General features: G+C 48.3%; 1 protein-coding gene across 7 annotated transcripts in view; it reads left to right on the top strand.

Moving 5' to 3' along the window:
• pacsin3 (protein kinase C and casein kinase substrate in neurons 3) overlaps window positions 1–18,984 on the top strand; it is a 158,676-nt gene that overhangs the window by 121,193 nt on the left and 18,499 nt on the right. For 5 of the 7 annotated variants that reach the window (XM_087996838.1, XM_087996839.1, XM_087996836.1 and 2 more), the window contains 4 exons: window positions 3,417–3,592; window positions 4,740–4,860; window positions 15,278–15,405; window positions 17,598–17,758. In XM_087996838.1, the coding sequence (XP_087852964.1) occupies window positions 3,417–3,592; window positions 4,740–4,860; window positions 15,278–15,405; window positions 17,598–17,758 (586 nt within the window). The remainder of the gene's footprint in view (window positions 1–3,416; window positions 3,593–4,739; window positions 4,861–15,277; window positions 15,406–17,597; window positions 17,759–18,984) is intronic. The other 2 variants (XM_087996841.1, XM_087996842.1) reach the window with 2 other exon arrangements.

An 18,984-nucleotide genomic window follows, 5' to 3' on the forward strand; every position in this document is an offset into this window, starting at 1 on the left:
GAGAGGAGGCAGAGGTTAGAGGTGAGATATTATGGGGAGGCAGGGGTTAAAGGTGAGGGGTCATAGGGGAGGTGGGTTAGAATTATAGAGATGTAGAGCATGGAAACAGACCCTTCGGTCCAACTCGTCCATGCCGACCACGTATCCCAACCCAATCTAGTCCCACATGCCAGCACCTGGCCCATATCCCTCCAAATTCTGGATTAGCGGTGCTGGAAGAGCACAGCAGTTCAGGCAGCATCCAAGGAGCTTCGAAATCAAAAGATTTCAAAGCTCCTTGGATGCTGCCTGAACTGCTGTGCTCTTCCAGCACCACTAATCCAGAATCTGGTTTCCAGCATCTGCAGTCATTGTTTTTACCCCATATCCCTCCAAACCCTTCCTATTCATATACCCATCCAAATGCCTCTTAAATGTTGCAATTGTACCAGCCTTCACCACCTCCTCTGGCAGCTCATTCCATGCACGTACCACCCTCTGTGTGAAAAAGTTGCCCCTTAGGTCTCTTTTATATCTTTCCCCTCTCACCCTAAATCTATGCGCACATTCAAGGAGCTATGAACCTGCACTCCAAGGTCTCTTTATTCAGCAACATTCCCTAGGACCTTACCGTTAAGTGTGTAAGTCCTGCTAAGATTTGCTCTTCGAAAATGCAGCACCTTGCATTTATCTGAATTAAACTCCATCTGCCACTTCTCAGCCCATTGGCCCATCTGGTCCAGATCCTGTTGTAATCTGAGGTAACTCTCTTCGCTGTCCACAACACCTTCAATTTTGGTGTCATCTGCAAACTTACTAACTGTACCTCTTATGCTCACATCCAAATCATTTATGTAAATTACAAAAAGTAGTGGACCCAGCACCGATCCTTGTGGCACTCCACTGGTCACAGGCCTCCAGTCTGAAAAACAACCCTCCACCATCACCCTCTGTCTTCTACCTTTGAGCCAGTTCTGTATTCAAATGGCTAGTTCTCCCTGTATTCCATGAGATCTAACCTTACTAATCAGTCTCCCATGGGGAACCTTGTCGAATGCCTTACTGAAGTCCATATAGATCACAGCTACTGCTCTGCCCTCATCAATCCTCTTTGTTACTTCTTCAAAAAACTCAATCAAGTTTGTGAGACATGATTTCCCACGCACAAAGTCATGTTGACTATCCCGAATCAGTCCTTGCCTTTCCAAATACATGTACATCCTGTCCCTCAGGATTCCCTCCAACAACTTGCCCACCACCGAGGTCAGGCTCACCAGTTTATAGTTCCCTGGCTTGTCTTTACCGCCCTTCTTAAACAATAGCACCATGTTTGCCAACCTCCAATCTTCCGGCACCTCACCTGTGACTATCGATGATACACATATCTCAGTAAGAGGCCCAGCAATCACTTCTCCAGCTTCCCACAGATTTCTGGGATACACCTGATCAGGTCCTGGGGATTTATCCACCTTTACCCATTTCAAGACATTCAGCACTTCCTCCTCTGGACATTTTGCAAAATGTCACCATCTATTACCCTATAGTCTATATCTTCCATATCCTTTTCCACAGTTATGTCCTGATGAAAAATATTCATTTAGTATCTCCCCCATTTTCTGCAGCTCCACGCAAAGGCTGCCTTGCTGATCTTTGAGGGGCCCTATTCTCTCCCTAGTTACCCTTTTGTCCTTAATGTATTTGTAAACATCCTTTGGATTCTCCTTAATTCTATTTGCCAAAGCTATCTCATGTCCCCTTTTTGCCCTCCTGATTTCCCTCTTAAGTATACTCCTGCTTCCTTTATACTCTTCTAAGGATTCACTTGATCTATCCTGTCTAGGAAAGACCTTTTAGAAGGGAAATAAGGAGAAACTTCTTCAGCCAGAGAGTGGTGAATCTATGGAATTCACTGCCAAAGAAGGCTGTGGAGGCCAGGTCATTGAATATATTTAAGACAGAGATAGATAGTTTCTTGAGTATCAAAGGGATCAAGGATTATGGGGAGAAAGTGGAAGATTGGGGTTGAGAAACTTATCAGCCATGATTGAATAGCAGAGAGACTTAATGGGCTGAATGGCCTAATTTCTGCCCCTATGTCTTATGGTCTGATAAAACCACATCTGCAGCCTTGTGTGTAATACTTCAGTGAAAGACCACCATGGTAAATTCAAAGAAAAGAACAAATTATGATCCATCAAGCCAGGTTTCTTTCTGGGGTCTGCTCTTTCCCATATTAACATCAGCTGAGATCACAGCACCATTCTAAAGAAAACTCCAGAGATAACTCTGGCTACTCATCTGGAAGGCGAAAGGGCCAGTTTTGATATGCAGATCAAAAGTGCCCTCAATCCTCCATGGCAACCAGTAAATAAACACTCGCCGTCCTTTCTCAGGATATACCTTTCACTATAGCTTTTCCCTGATCCTTCATATCTTAATCCATGTTGGATCATATATCCACTTTTCTGAACTAACTACAAGAGTCTTGTTGAGTCAACCTTATGAAGTCTATTGGATTATAGCAACTATTTATAAGACCCATCAATACTACATAGCTCACTATAGAGATTGTTAGGAGCACAGTAACCCCAGGTCTATATTCTACACACACCTTCTTTACACTAACCAAGTCCTTTTGGCATGATTACAGTGGTAATGCTGACTCCACTCCATCAATTATTAACCCTGTCAGATACATATCCAAAATCCAACACTCCCCAAGTTCCTCAATTATTATAAAGTTCTACTTTTGTTTGTACCTTTACATATACTCCATCTTTGTTAAAAATGTTAACTTTTACAAATTAAGATTATCTGGAGGTTTTTCTGTTCTCGCCAAATGTGTTCCCTGCAGAATAGGAATAATAACTATCTGTTAGGTAGAAGGTAGTTGATTTGAAACAAAAACAGAAGTTGCAGGAAAAGCTCAGCAGTCTGTGAAGAAAAATCAAAGATTACATTCTGGGTCCAGTGACCCTTCAAAACTACCTCAGGTAGTTGATTTGGCCGTCTTCCGGAAGATCTGAGGTCTATAGTTCTCTCGTCAACTGAAGGGTGTTTAACTTCTGGTATTTCTTTTGGAGAGGACTTCAATGTTAGATATCTATTCTTTATTGCTGTCAATGTAGTAGATGCTACAGCAACTGACAGTTTTCTTTGTAGTCTCTGGCATCTTAGCACATTGTTTGTCTTAGTCGAATCTTGCACTGAGTTATGTGCTGTCAGTGGAATTTCTGTCTCATTCAGACATTACTTTGGGTTGAAATAGATAAACTTGTTACTTCCACTTCTTAAATATTTTGGACATTCTCTTTTTGAAATGTGAGGGGTCAGAGGCCCAGCTAAGGTTAAAGGCGATAGGTCGGAGGGGAGACTGGGCAAGGGGACAGAGAGGAGGCATTGCGGCAAGCTGTCATGACACTATTGTTTGCGTTCAGGGCCGAGAGCGTTATGTGAAAGCTTTGGAAGAGCTGAATAAATACAACCCCAAATACATGGAGGACATGGAACAAGTGTTTGATACCTGCCAGGACTTTGAGAGGAAGCGACTCCGATTCTTCAAGGACATCCTGTTGGACTTCCACAAGCACCTCGACCTCTCCAACTGTGACAGGTGAGAGGGTTGAGCATCAGGGCCTTGGGCAAGAGGAAGATTCTACAAGGAGCTGTGAGCTGATCATAGACTGCACATTGTGCTCATGTCATTGGATAACCAGTTAGACGGTGGGTGATCCAATGACAGTGCCAGGAAAGGGACACCAGTTACGTTTGGCGATGACGACGAGACACCAAGGAGCTGCCATCATTCCTGGAGGGTGTCCGAGTGTGCTTGGGCCCAGGGGAAGGGTGTGCCAGTGTATGTCAGTGCACCATTAGGATGGCGCTGAGATGGTTACGGATCAGGCCCGACCTCTCAAAACATTTCTCAGCAGGTAGTCCAGACCGTAACTTTGCTATTTGTTTCAGGTAAGTCTGTAATGGATATTCCCAGAGTGAATTAGTTGAACGGACAGCCAAGTTTTAAGCAAACGGAATTTATTTACAAAATTAAGGAATGAAACACAACGAACAGAAAATAGAGTACCGGATAACTTATTCAAAAACCCGACAGACTATCCCGACTTAATGATGCTGTTCTGAAAATACTTGCAACAATCCCCATAAACAGACCCCTTAGCACACGGAGTAATAATTATACAAAAAGCTTACAGGCCTGAAGTTAGAGAGAGAGAAAGTACCTGGCTGGAATTAGTCCAGCAGCCTTTCTTCACACACATTGCTGCTGAACTGAGTCAAAAACATGAAACAAAATGAAGGCGAGCTACACAGCTAGCTGGCCACTCCCCTTTGATTATAACTTTTTTTAAGACACGAACGCCTTAGGCCGGAGGCATTAGGAGTAAACAAAAAGGGCCCCATTAAATCTTTCAAACCCAGCCTTGTTGAAGCCTGGCCAATTACCCCCTCTCCGGGGGGAAAAAAACTCAAGGGCATGGTAACCTTACAAAAAGACCAACATTGTGACCAGCTCTGATGCTCTGTACATACAGATAATCTGCCTGTGTGACCCACTGGGTTCCTGATTGCCTCAGTTTGAATTCTGACATGGAGGCTTTTGACGGTACCATATTCCTCTCCCATCTGTGCTCTGAAACTGCTTGTTCACACTGTCACTGGGGCCAATGGAGCTGATCTGACATGTGGCTTTTCTCATCCAGGTGGGTTGGGATTTTCATTCTCTCGTGGTTTTTTTTTAACAGTTTCCACACCATTTATCGAGACCTGTACCAGAGCATCACAGCAGCCAATGAGCAGGAAGATTTACGCTGGTGGCAGAACACACACGGGCCTGGAATGGATATGAGCTGGCCACAGTTTGAGGTGAGTGTCTGACCGATGCTGCTGTGGTTGTAGGACTCTGGGAAGAAAGTGGCACCGTGAGATTAGTTTGGGATTGATACAGGGCTATGGGGAGAATGTGGCCATTGGGTTTACTTTGGGATTTACGTAGGACCATGGGAGTTGGTGGGGGCAGGGGGATTAGTTTAGGATTAATTTAGGGCGTTGGCAAAAGAGGGGCCATTGAGATTTTGTTCAGGATTGATGTATTACAATTAGGAAGCAGAACAATGGAATTAGTTCAGGATCAGACAAGGCCATGGGGAGAGTGGGTCAGTAGGGGATTAGTTTGCGATCAACACAGAGCTATTGAGAAGCAGCACAGCGGGACTATTTTGTAAATATGCCATTTGCTGTATGTTAGCTGTGTATGCCTTTTACGAAGGTAACTGAGTCATAGAGTAATACAGCATGGAAACAGGCCCTTTCGCCTAAACTGACCATGCCCACTCAGCTAGATCCAACTGCACGCATTTGGTCCATACCCCTCTAAACCCTTCCCATCCACGTATCTATCCAAATGTCTTTTTAAATGTTGCTATTGTACCTGCCTCAACCACTTTCTCTGGCAGCCCATTCCCTTATACACACCATCTCTTCATGAAGAATCTCCCCCTCAGGTCCTTCTTAAATTTTTCCTCTCTCACCTTAAACCTATGCCCTCTAATTTTCAATTCCCCATCCCTGGGAAAAAGACTACAATGTATTCATCATCTCAATGCCCCTCATGATTTTATACACCTCAATCAGGTCGTCCCTCATTCTCCAAAGTCCCAAGGAATAAAGTCCTATCCTGGCCAACCTCTCCCTGTAACTCAGGCCTACTAGTCCTGGCAACATCCTCGTAAATCTTCTTTTCACTCTTTCCAGTTTACCTCAGATTAGAACGGGATCTGGACCAGATGAGCTAATGGGCTGAGAAGTGGCAGATGGAGTTTAATTCGGATAAATGTGAGATGCTGCATTTTGGGAAAGCAAATCTTAGCAGGACTTATATACTTAATGGTAAGGTCCTAGGGAGTGTTGCTGAACAAAGAGACCTTGGAGTGCAGGTTCATAGCTCCTTGAAAGTGGAGTCACCGGTAGATAGGATAGTGAAGAAGGCATTTGGTATGCTTTCCTTTATTGGTCAGAGTATTGACTATAGGAGTTGGGAGGTCATGGGTTAGGTCACTGTTGGAATATTGCGTGCAATTTTGGTCTCCTTCCTATCGGAAAGATGTTGTGAAACTTGAAAGGGTTCAGAAAAGATTTACAAGAATGTTGCCAGGGTTGGAGGATTTGAGCTGTAGGGAGAGGTTGAATACGCTCGGGCTATTTTCCCTGGTATGTCGGATGCTGAGGGGATAGGATAAATGGACAAAGTCTTTTCCCTGGGGTGGGGGAGTCCAGAATTAGAGGGCATAGATTTAGGGTGAGAGGGGAAAGATATAAAAGAGACATAAGGGGCAAGTTTTTCACGCAGAGGGTGGTATATGTATGGAATGAGCTGCCAGAGGAAGTGGTGGAGGCTGGTACAGTTGCAACATTTAAGAGGCATTTGGATGGGTATATGAATTGGAAGAGTTTGAAGGGTAATGGGCCGGGTGCTGGCAGGTGGGACTAGATTGGGTTGGGATATCTGGTCGGCATGGACGGGTTGGACCAAAGGGTCTGTTTCCGAGCTGTACATCTCTATGACTCTAGTTATTTGTGAGATTCAATTTTTGAACTTAAACTAGTGCCATTTAGTTTTTTGCATATCTGAAGTGGGTTAATGATTACCTTGTACATATTTCTGTACCCATGATTATGACTTTTAAAAAATACAATATGTGGGAAAGATTTCCTGGAGATAATAAGCTTTTGATAACACTGGGAATGTTTGTTAGCAAACAAAGTAAACAATGCAGTATATTAAGCTTTCAGAAAGAAGATTCTGGAATTGTCCTCCTGGGTTGGAATTCAGCTTGGAAAACAGTATTTGGAGCTTCAGTTCGGGCAGTTCTCTCGATGTTTTAGCTGAAATTAGATGTGCGAAGCAGTTGCTCCTGAGAAAGCTTTGTCAAAGGGTCAGTTAGACTCGAAACGTCAGCTCTTTTCTCTCCTTACAGATGCTGCCAGACCTGCTGAGATTGTCCAGCATTTTCTCCTCTGTCTTCTACCTTTGAGTCAGTTCTGTATCCAGGTGGTTAGTTTTCCCTGTATTCCATGTCTCCCATGGGGAACCTTGTTGAACACCTTACTGAAGTCCACATTGAGCATGTTCACCGCTCTGCTGTCATCAACCCTCATTGTTATTTTTTCAGAAAAATCCATCAAGTTTGTGAGACATGATTTCCCACGCACAAAGCCATGATGACGATTCCTAATCGGTCCTTGCCTTTCCAAATACATGTACATCCCGTCCCTCAGGATTCCCTCCAACAACCTGCCCAACCTGTGACATCAGGCTCACCGGTCTATAGTTCCCTGGCTTGTCCTTACCAGCTTTCTGAAATATTGGCACCACGTTTGCCAAACTCCAGTCTTCCAGCACCTCATCTGTGACTATCGATGATACAAATTTCTCAGCAAGAGGCCCAGCAATCACTTCCCTCACTTCCCAGAGAGTTCTAGGGTACACCTGATCTGGTCCTGGGGATTTATCCACTTTTATGCATTTCAAGACATCCAGCACCACCACTTCTGTAATATGGACATTTTTCAAGTTGTCACCATCTATTTCCCCACATTCTGTATAAGACCATAAGACATAAGAGTGGAAGCAAGGCCATTCGGCCCATCGAGTCCATTCGGCCAATCATGGCTGATGGGCGTTTCAATTCCAATTACCGACACTCTCCCCACAGCCCTTAATTCCTTGCGAGATCAAGAATTTATCAATCTTTGCCTTGAAGACACCCAGTGTCCAGGCCTCCAATGTGCTCCATGGCAATGAATTCTACAGGCCCACCAATCTCTAGCTTAAGAAATGTTTCCTCATTTCCATTCTAAATTGACCCCCTCTAATTCTAAGGCTGTGCCCACGGGTCCTAGTCTCCCCACTGAATGGAAACAACTTCCCAGCGTCCACCCCTCCATGTCCTTCTCCACAGAAAACACTGATACAAAATACTCATTTAGTATCTCCCCCATCTCCTGTGGCTCCACACATTGGCTGCCTTGCTGATCTTTGAGGGGCCCTATTCCACCCTAGTTACCGTTTTGTCCTTAATGTATTTGTAAAAACCTTTTGGATTCTCCTTAACCCTATTTGCTAAAGCTATCTCATGTCCCCTTTTTGCCCTCCTGATTTCCATCTTAAGTATACTCCTACTTCCTTTATACTCTTCTAAGGATTTACTCGGTCTCTCCTGTCTATACCTGACATATGCTTCCTCCTTTTATTGACCAAAACCTCAATTTCTCTAGTCATCCAGCATTCCCTATACCTACCAGCCTTTCCTTTCACCCTAACAAGAATATATGTCTCTGGACTCCTGTTATCTCATTTCTGAAGGCTTCCCATTTTCCAGCTGTCCCTTTACCTGCGAACATCTGCCCCCAATCAGCTTTTGAAAGTTCTTGCCTTATACCATCAAAATTAGCCTTCCTTCAATACAGAACTTCAACTTTTAGATCCTTTTCCATCACTATTTTAAAACTAATAGAATTATGGTCGCTGGCCCCAAAATGCTCTCCCACTGAGACCTCAGTCACCTGCCCTGCCTTATTTCCCAAGAGTAGATCAAGTTTTGCACCTTCTCTAGTAGGTACATCTGCATACTGAATCTGAAAGTTTTCTTGTACGCACTTAACAAATTCGTCTCCATCTAAACCCTTAACACTATGGCAGTCCCAGTCTATGTTTGGAAAGTTAAAATCCCTGACCATAACCATCTTATTGTTCTTATGGATAGTTGAGATCTCCTTACAAATTTGTTTCTCAATTTCCCTCTGACTATTAGGGGGTCTATAATACAATCCCAATAAGGTGATCATCCCTTTCTTATTTCTCAGTTCCACCCAAATAACTTCCCTGGATGTATTTCCGGGAATATCCTCACTCAGTACAGCTGTAATGCTATCCCTTATGAAAAACGCCACTTCCCCCCCCCCCCCCCCCCCATCCACCCACCTCCTCTCTTGCCTCCCTTTCTGTCCTTCCTGTAGCATTTGTATCCTGGAACATTAAGCTGCCAGTCCTGCCCATCCCTGAGCCGTGTTTCTGTAATTGCTATGATATCCCAGTCCCATGTTTCTAACCATCTGCCTTTCCTGTTAGGCCTCTTGCATTGAAATAAATGCAGTTTAATTTATCAATCCCATCTTGTTCTCTGCTTTGTTCCTGCCTTCCCTGACTGTTTGACTCATTTTTCCCAACTGTACAAGTCTCAGATTGATCTCTTTCCGCACTATCTCTCTGAGATTCTCCCCCCCCACCCCCCCTCCCCTGCCGCCAGGTGCATTGGTCAGAGGGAAATATAAGATAATAGGGTCTGGGAATGGGTCTGGGTAGGTTACTGTACAGACTGTCAGTGTGAACATGTTGGGCTGAAAGGCCTGTCTCTATTCTGTAGGTATTCTATTCTATTCTACCCTCATTCGCTCATAGCACGGGAATAATCCAGATATTACTACTCTCTCGGACCTCCTTTTTAAATTCCTGCCTAACTTTCTATATTCTCCCTTCAGAATCTCATCCTTTTCTCTCCCTATATCATTGATACCAATGTGTACAATGATCTCCTGCTGGTCCCTCTCCTGTTTGAGAACATTCTGCACCCTCTCTGAGACATCCTTGATTCTGGCACCAGGGAAGCAACACACCATTCTGCTTTTTCGCTGCTGGCCACAGAAACGTCTGTCTGTGCCTCGGACTAGAGAGTCCCCTAACACAATCGATCGCTTGGAACCCGACGTACCCTTCATTGCATTATGGCTAATTCCTATACCAGAAACTTGGCCAAGAGTCCCCAAGAGTCCATCACCCCCAATTTTTTCCAAAACAGCATGCTTACTTGAAATGGGGGTAGCCACAGAAGAATCCTGCACTACCTGCATACCCCTCCTAGCTTTCCTGGAGTTAACCCATCTATCTGACTGTATCTGAGACTTCTTCCCCCCGCTTCCTATAACTGCCATCTATCACCCCCTAGCTCTTGTAAATTCCCCATTGCCTCTATCTGTCTCTCCAACTTATCCTTACAATCTGATAGGATTCGCAACCACAGCACTTGCCGCAGACATAATCCTCAGTGAGGTGCAAACTCTCCCATCTGACAAGAAGAGCAGATTACTAAAGGCCATCTTTGCTCTTTCATAATCTACAGACCCAGGAAATAGCACCATCTTATTGCTCTTAAAAAAAAAACACTACTCCAGGCTAACTTAATACTTATGGTTTATATTTTTAAAATTTAATCAAGAGACATATCTCAAAAAAAAATGACCATGTGATATTAATGTATATCAATCTCTCACCTTTCATCGCTGTAAATAGCTCAGCCCCCAGCACTGCATTCCACCAATTAAACTGCTAACTTGCAGATACCTGTTTATCTTCGAGGAGAAAGTGAGGGCTGCAGATGCTGGAGATCAGAGCTGAAAATGTGTTGCTGGAAAAGCGCAGCAGGTCAGGCATCATCCAAGGAGCAGGAGAATCGACGTTTCGGGCATAAGGAAATGAGGAAAGTATGTCCAGCAGGCTAAGAGGGACTTGGGGGAAAGGGCGTTGGAAATGCGATAGGTGGAAGGAGGTCAAGGTGAGGGTGATAGGCCGGAGTGGGGTGGGGGCGGAGAGGTCAGGCAGAAGATGGCAGGTTAGGAAGGCGGTGCTGAGTTCGAGGGATTTGACAGAGACAAGGTGGGGGGAGGGGAAATGAGGAAACTTTGAAACCTGTTTATCTGTCCTCTCTTCCAGTCTGTTATCCAATCTATTCCTAACACATTATCTCCCACTCTGCAAGCCTATGTACTAACCTTTTGCTACAATCCTGGACCAGCACACCAAATTTAACTTAGTCTAGTTAAGGACCAGTAATCTTAGTTTTTACAATGTGCACAAGGTGAGATCTCGATGATTTTCTAAGGGAGTAAAACCAGTAGATCCCATGTTTTTAAAGTAACTACAACAAACTGTACAGTACAATGTTAGAATAGTACTACAATCGATGATGCTTGTCCAATTTTTTTCTGAAATCCAGAATGATCATAGTAAATATGGGTTATGACTGTGATCATACAGCCCAAGTACGAAGCAGACGGTAGGTAGGATCCAGACTGATCCCAAAGGTTTCTCAGCAATTCCTCCCAGGCATTCATAAATCTCACAAAGGATTATAGATTAGATTAGATTAGATTACTTACAGTGTGGAAACAGGCCCTTCGGCCCAACAAGTCCACACCGCCCCGCCGAAGCGCAACCCACCCATACCCCTACATGTACCCCTTACCTAACACTACGGGCAATTTAGTATGGCCAATTCACCTAACCTGCACATCTTTGGACTGTGGGAGGAAACCGGAGCACCCGGAGGAAACCCATGCAGACACGGGGAGAACGTGCAAACTCCACACAGTCAGTCGCCTGAAGCGGGAATTGATCCCGGGTCTCTGGCGCTGTGAGGCAGCAGTGCTAACCACTGTGCACACCGTGCCGCCCAAAATAGTTCCGAAGGAGAATGTGAGGACTGCAGATGCCGGAGAGTCTGAGTCGAAAGAGGGTGATGCTCGAAAAGCACAGCAGGTCAGGCAGCATCCGAGGGGCAGGAGACTCGAACTTTTGGTCATAAGCCCTTCATCAGGAATGTGGTGGGGGAAGGGGGATGAGAGATGAATAGGAATGGTGACGGTGGGGCTGGGAGAAAGGTAGGTGGGAAGGAGATAAGTGGATACAGGTAGGGTGTAATTGTGATAGGTCAGTGGGGAGTGTGGAGCAGATAGGTGGGTGGGAAGGAAGATGGACAGAACAGGAGGGCGATGCCGAGTTGGAGGGTTGGGTCTGGGATGAAGTGGGGTCAGGGGAGATTAGGAAACTAGTGAAGTTGATGGTAATGCCGTGTGGTTGAAGGGTCCCAAGGCAGAAGATGAGGCATTTTTCCTCCAGTTGATGGGTGGATTTGACAGTGGAGGAGGCCCAGGACTTGTATGTCCTTGGGGGAGTGGGAGGGGGAGTTGAAATGGTTGGTCACAGGGCGGTGGGGTTGTTTGATGCATGTGTCCCAGAGATGTTCCCTGAAACTCTCCGCGAGTTGGTGTCATGTCTCCCAATGTAGAGGAGACCATATTGAGTGCAACAGACACAGTAGATAAGGTGGGTGGATGTACTGGAAAATCACTTTTTTGTCAATCTGACTTTACTTGGTCATGGAGGAGAAAGTGAGGACTGCAGATGCTGGAGATCAGAGCTGAAAATGTGTTGCTGGAAAAGCACAGCAGGTCAGGCAGCATCCAAGGAGAAGGAGAATCGACGTTTCAGGCATGAGCCCTTCTTCAGGAATGAGGAAGGTGTGCCAAGCAGGCTAATATAAAAGGTAGGGAGGAGGGACTTGGGGGAGGGGTGTTGGAAATGTGATAGGTGGAAGGAGGTAAAGGTGAGGGTGATAGGTCAGACTGTGGTGGGGGCGGAGAGGTCAGGAAGAAGATTGTAGGTTAGGAAGGTGGTGCTGAGTTCGAGGGTTGGGACTGAAACAAGGTGGGGGGAGTGGAAATGAGGAAACTGGAGAAATCTGAGTTCATCCCTTGTGGTTGGAGGGTTCCTAGGCGGAAGATGAGGCGCTCTTTCTCCAACCGTCGTGTTGCTAAGGTCTGGCGATGGAGGAGTCCAAGGACCTGCATGTCCTTGGTGGAGTGGGCTACACTGGCACCACCCCCCACCTTTTCCTCCACTACATCGATGACTGTATTAGTGCTGCCTCGTGCTCCCACGAGGAAGTTGAACAGTTCATCCACTTTACCAACACCTTCCACCCCGACCTCAAATTTACCTGGACCGTCTCTCTCCCTTCCCTCCCCTTCCTGGACCTCTCCATTTCTATCTCGGGCGACCGAATCAACACGGACATTTACTATAAACCAACCGACTCCCACAGCTACCTAGACTACACCTCCTCCCACCCTGTCCCCTGTAAAAACGCCATCCCATATTCCCAATTCGTTCATCTCTGCCGCATCTGCTCCCAGGAGGACCAGTTCCAACACCATACAACCCAGATGGCCGCCTCCATCAAAGACTGCAATTTCCCCCCAGACGTGATCAACGATGCCCTCCACCGCATCTTCTCCACTTCCCGCTCCTCCGCCCTTGAGCCCCGCCCCTCCAATCGCCACCAGGACAGAACCCCACTAGTCCTCACCTACTACCCCACCAACCTCCATATACATCGTATCATCCGTCGTCATTTCCGCCACCTCCAAATGGACCCCACCACCAGGTATATATTTCCCTCCCCTCCCCTATCAGCGTTCCGAAAAGACCACTCCCTCGTCAGGTCCACACCCCCAACCACCCAACCTTCACTCCCGGCACCTTCCCCTGCAACCGCAAGAAATGCAAAACTTGCGCCCACACCTCCCCCCCTTACTTCCCTCCAAGGCCCCAAGGGATCCTTCCATATCCGCCACAAATTCACCTGCATCTCCACACACACCATTTACTGCATCCACTGCACCCGGTGTGGCCTCCTCTATATTGGGGAGACAGGCCGCCTACTTGCGGAACGTTTCAGAGAACACCTCTGGGACACCCGGACTAACCAACCCACCCATCCCGTGGCTCAACACTTCAACTCCTCCTCCCACTCCACCAAGGAAATGCAGGTCCTTGGACTCTTCCATCGCCAGACCATGGCAACATGACAGCTGGAGGAAGAGCGCCTCATCTTCCGCCTAGGAACCCTCCAACCACAAGGGATGAACTCAGATTTCTCCAGTTCCTCATTTCCCCTCCCCCCACTTTGTCTCAGTCCCAACCCTTGAACTCAGCGCCACCTTCCTAACCTGCAATCTTCTTCCTGACCTCTCCGCCCCACCCCAACTCTGGCCAATCGCCCTCACCTTTACCTCCTTCCACCTATCTCATTTCCAACGCCCCTCCCCCAAGTCCCTCTTCCCTACCTTTTATCTTAACCTGCTTGGCACACTCTCCTCATTCCTGAAGAAGGGCTCATGCCCGAAACGTCGATTCTCTGCTCCTTGGATGCTGCCTGATCTGCTGCGCTTTTCCAGCAACACATTTTCAGCTTTACTTGATCATGGACTGCCTCAGTGATTGCTGTGTCTTTGTTAATTGGCCTCCTTTCCTGACTGTACACTCCTCTAAGTCTAAAACTACTCTCCAGTACTTGTTCAGCTCTTCACCAATAGCGAGCTCCACTGAGCCAAGCCTGACCATGGTTGTCACCAAAACATTAGTTATGAACAGTTTAGTTATGGGTAGCACAGTGGCTCAGTGGTTAGCACTGCTGACTCACAGCACCAGGGTCCCAGGTTCGATTCCAGCCTCGGGCGACTGTCTGTGTGGAGTTTGCCCATTCACCTCGTGTCTGCATAGGTTTCCTCCGGGTGCTCCGGTTTCCTCCCACAGTCCAAAGATGTGCAGGTCAGGTGAATTGGCCATGCTAAATTGCGCACAGTGTAAGGTGCATTCGTCAGAGGGAAATTGGTCTGGGTGGGTTACTCTTCGGAGGGTCGGTGTGGATTTGTTGGGCTGAAGGGCCTGTTTCCAGACTATAGGGAATCTGATCGAATCAAGCTGTGTTAAACAAATGCTGCTTCTGAGCACCTCAGCCCCGACTCTTTACACTGAGTCTTAATGCACACAGTCGTCTTCAGATCCTATTACAGCTTCCCCAACGCAGACTCCCCACCGTTTCTGCTCTCTCGGACCTCTGAGTTCTGGCTTTCATGCTGATTCCGAGAATTTCACCCCCTGACTTCTGACAGCACTGAACCATCAAATGTCTTTTGACTCCTTGCTGAGTCCTCTCTGTAGAATCTGTGTATAAGAACCTGAGTGATCTTTTGTTAACCTTGTCGTAAGCCCCTCCTCTGTTACTGAGCTGAATTGAATACTTCCAGACTTTTCTCTTGCCCAGACCCCTTGTTGCTGAAGGAATTGATTTGAAGTCTCCGTGTGAGATGTTAGCATGAGGCACACTGCATCATGGGAGAATATTGGTGTCACTGTAGGTGTCTACCACCCTGCTAGCACTGGGAGCTGGAACTGATCTTCAGCAACACATGAGATGCAATTTCTTGTGTTCCTGTTACTTGTATCGTATGAGCATCATGTTCATTGGAAACAGCACGGCTTGCTCCCTGGACCTCCCTGTTGCCCTCTCCATTCTGTTAGCTCTCTCCAACTCTCCCCCTGCCAAACTTGACAACGGTCCCGTAACTGTGACCCTTCACGGTCGTGTGTCTTTGCCATCAATAGGAGTGGGCTCCAGATGCAAGCCGGGCCATCCATCGTAAGGAGAAGAGTAGCCGGGGGGGAGAGGAAGTGACCCTCACCAGCATCATCCCGTCCGCTGAGACTGTGTTGCACTCTTCGCCAGGAGACAGGTACGGAGCCCCGAGTGTGAAACTCCCCCAACACTACTCCCCATTCTCCCTCCCCCACCCCCCCTTTAAAAAGCATCCACAGGCACTGTATTCTGTCAGCCCCTATCCCTGTCTTGGACCCATCCCACTCCTCTCTTGCCATCTCCCTCTTCCCCACTCTCCCCTCACCCCATCATCTTCTCCACTGACCTACTCTGGCCACCACTCGCCCTTTCAGAGTGAGCGAGAAGAGGAGGGAAGAGAGAAAGGGGGGGACACTGGGAGAGAGGGAGAGTGGACAGGGAATGGAGAGCTAGGGGAATGGGATGGGGGGAGAAAGAGGAAGAGATGGAGCATAGAGTAAGAGTGGAGGGGGAGGGATAGAAAGAGAGAGAACATTGGAGAGGGAGAGCAAGGAGGGATGGAGACAGCGTGAGTGAGTGGGTGTGGCTGGAGAGAGAGAGAGAGAGAGAGAGGAATGGAAAGAGAGAGGGGGACAGAGCTATAGATGGGGGAGAGAGAGAGAAACAGAGAGTGAGAGGAGAAGGAAGAGATAGAGAGGGATGGAGAGCGCAAGAAGATTGGGGGACAGAGATGGTATAGGATGCAGGGAGAGGGTTGGATACAGTGGGGGAAGAGCAGACAGAAGGAGAGGGAAGAACAGAGGGTGAGAAAGGGAGGGAGAGTGTGTGGGTGATGGAGAGAGAGGGGAAATGGGGAGAGATATTGAGGAGGGAATCACGAGAGAGGGGAGGGGGACAGAGTGAGAGGGAAGAATGGAGGAAGAGAGGGAGCGTGGAGAGACAGTGGGACAGAGAGATAGGGGAGAATGGGCAGAGAGAAAGACAGGGACAGAGAGAGCAAAAGGGGGACAGTGAGTGAGAGAGAGAGAGAGAGAGAGAGAAGAATGAAGGAGGGGCATAGAGAGAGGAGAAGGGACAGGGTGTATGGGTTGGTGGAGAGAGAAGGGGGATGGAGAGTGGAACTGAGAGAAAGATGGGCAGAGACAGAGAGATTGTTGGGGGAGGGACAAAGAGGCAGACAGAGGAGAGACAAACCCATTCTCTCCCTGTCTTCTCTCTTTCTTTCTCTTTCTCACTCTCTCCCCCCCCCCCCGATCTCCCCGCTCTCTCCCTGTTGTCCCTGTCTCCTCCCCAATCTCTCTCTCTCTCTCTCTCTCTCTCTCTCTCTCTCTCTCTTCCACCCCATCTCCGCTCTCTCTGTCTCCTCTTCCTCCTCCTCTCCTCCCCCGTCTCCCTCCCCCGTCTCCCTCCCCCGTCTCCCTCCCCCGTCTCCCTCCCCCGTCTCCCTCCCCCGTCTCCCTCCCCCGTCTCCCTCCCCCGTCTCCCTCCCCCGTCTCCCTCCCCCGTCTCCCTCCCCCGTCTCCCTCCCCCGTCTCCCTCCCCCGTCTCCCTCCCCCGTCTCCCTCCCCCGTCTCCCTCCCCCGTCTCCCTCCCCCGTCTCCCTCCCCCGTCTCCCTCCCCCGTCTCCCTCCCCCGTCTCCCTCCCCCGTCTCCCTCCCCCGTCTCCCTCCCCCGTCTCCCTCCCCCGTCTCCCTCCCCCGTCTCCCTCCCCCGTCTCCCTCCCCCGTCTCCCTCCCCCGTCTCCCTCCCCCGTCTCCCTCCCCCGTCTCCCTCCCCCGTCTCCCTCCCCCGTCTCCCTCCCCCGTCTCCCTCCCCCGTCTCCCTCCCCCGTCTCCCTCCCCCGTCTCCCTCCCCCGTCTCCCTCCCCCGTCTCCCTCCCCCGTCTCCCTCCCCCGTCTCCCTCCCCCGTCTCCCTCCCCCGTCTCCCTCCCCCGTCTCCCTCCCCCGTCTCCCTCCCCCGTCTCCCTCCCCCGTCTCCCTCCCCCGTCTCCCTCCCCCGTCTCCCTCCCCCTTTCTCTCTCCCCCGTCTCCCTCCCCCTTTCTCTCTCCCGCCTGCTCCCTTTCTCTCTCCCCTGCTCTCTCTCTCTTCCCACACCCCGCCTCCAACTTTTGCCTCCCCGGCCTCCTCCCTCTGCCTCGCTGGCCTCCTACCTCTCTCTCCCCTACCTGCTGCCTTTTTCTCCCTGCTCTCTCTCCATTTCCTCTCCCACTCTCTCTCCCAGTCTACCCTAGTCTCTTCTCTCCCCATCTTCCTTCTATCCCCTGTTTTTCTCTCTCTGCTTCTACCATATACAATATCTACACAATTAAGTATTATATACTCCCACTGATCCGTGTCTTGTCCTACAGTGGAGTTAAAGATTACTCATCCGATTGGTCAGATGACGACAGCCCGAGGAAGTATGTGTCGACTCTGTGCTCGGAGGATGAGGTGAAGGTAGCTGTGGTCCGGGTTCGAGCACTGTATGATTACACAGGGCAGGAGGCTGATGAGCTAAGCTTCTTGGCAGGTATTCACACACTAACACGCATTGGTCTTGTTCCGCAATGCTGCATGGCAAGCTCTAGGTGCTATGCATGTTTCCGTCATGTTCAATCCTGAGGAACCTGCTGTCCCTCCCCCAGCATCATGGGTATCCAAACATCCAGGCAGTAGAGTGTTACAGTCATCCAACTACAATGTCCAAATAGAGAGACTGGCTGGTCCATGCTGTGGTTAGTTTCCATATAGACAGCACGCTGCTCCTCTGTCCTCTTCACCCTCTGCACATAGCACAAAAATGTTGTATTAGTGCACCAGACATCATGGCAACTTATGTGGCGATTGTAGAACATGTGGGGCCCCTTACTGTTTCTCGTATATATTAATGATTTAGACTTAGTGTGAGAGGCATGTTTGGGAAATATGCAAACAATACAAAAATTAGCTGAGCTGTTGATAGTAAAGAGGGTATTATTGATAGTTTGGTTGGGTGGATGGAAAAGTGGCAAATGGGATTCTATCAGAGAAATGTAAGATTATACGTTAACAAAGCATGGGAACATGGAATACCTGGAAGGTATTTGAGGTGGGTGGTGCTGTGAGAGACCGTGGAATCCTTCTCCATAGATCCCTGAAGGTGACGGGACATATGGTGAACGTAGAACAATACAGCGCAGAGCAGGCCCTTCGGCCCTTGATGTTGCGCCGACCCGTGAACTATTCTCAGATCGTCCCCCTACACTATCCCAAAATCATCCATGTGCTTATCTAAGGATTGTCGAAATCTCCCTAATGTGGCTGAGTTGACTACATTAGCAGGTAGTGCATTCCACGCCCTTACCACTCTCTGTGTAAAGAACCTGCCTCTGACATCTGTCTTAAATCTATCACCCCACAATTTGTAATTATGCCACCTCATACAAGCTGATGTCATCATCCGAGGAAAAAGTCTTTCTCTGTCTAGGAGAAAGTGAGGACTGCAGGTGCTGGAAAACGTGTTGCTGGAAAAGCGCAGCAGGTCAGGCAGCATCAAACATTTGATGCTGCTCTTTCTCTGTCTACCCTATCTAATCCTCTCTTGGCCGCCTTCTCTCCAATGAGAAGAGACCCAAGTATCTCAGCCTTTCCTCATAAGACCTTCCCTCCAGACCAGGCAACATCCTGGTAAATCTCCTCTGCACCTTTTCCAATGCTTCCACATCCTTCCTGAAATATGGGGACCAGAACTGTACACAATATTCCAAGTGTAGCTGC

The sequence above is a fragment of the Chiloscyllium plagiosum genome, unplaced genomic scaffold (genome assembly GCF_037043375.1).
Source record: "Chiloscyllium plagiosum isolate Xiang-an unplaced genomic scaffold, Cpla_swu_hap1 HiC_scaffold_18, whole genome shotgun sequence".
Taxonomy (NCBI): domain Eukaryota; kingdom Metazoa; phylum Chordata; class Chondrichthyes; order Orectolobiformes; family Hemiscylliidae; genus Chiloscyllium; species Chiloscyllium plagiosum.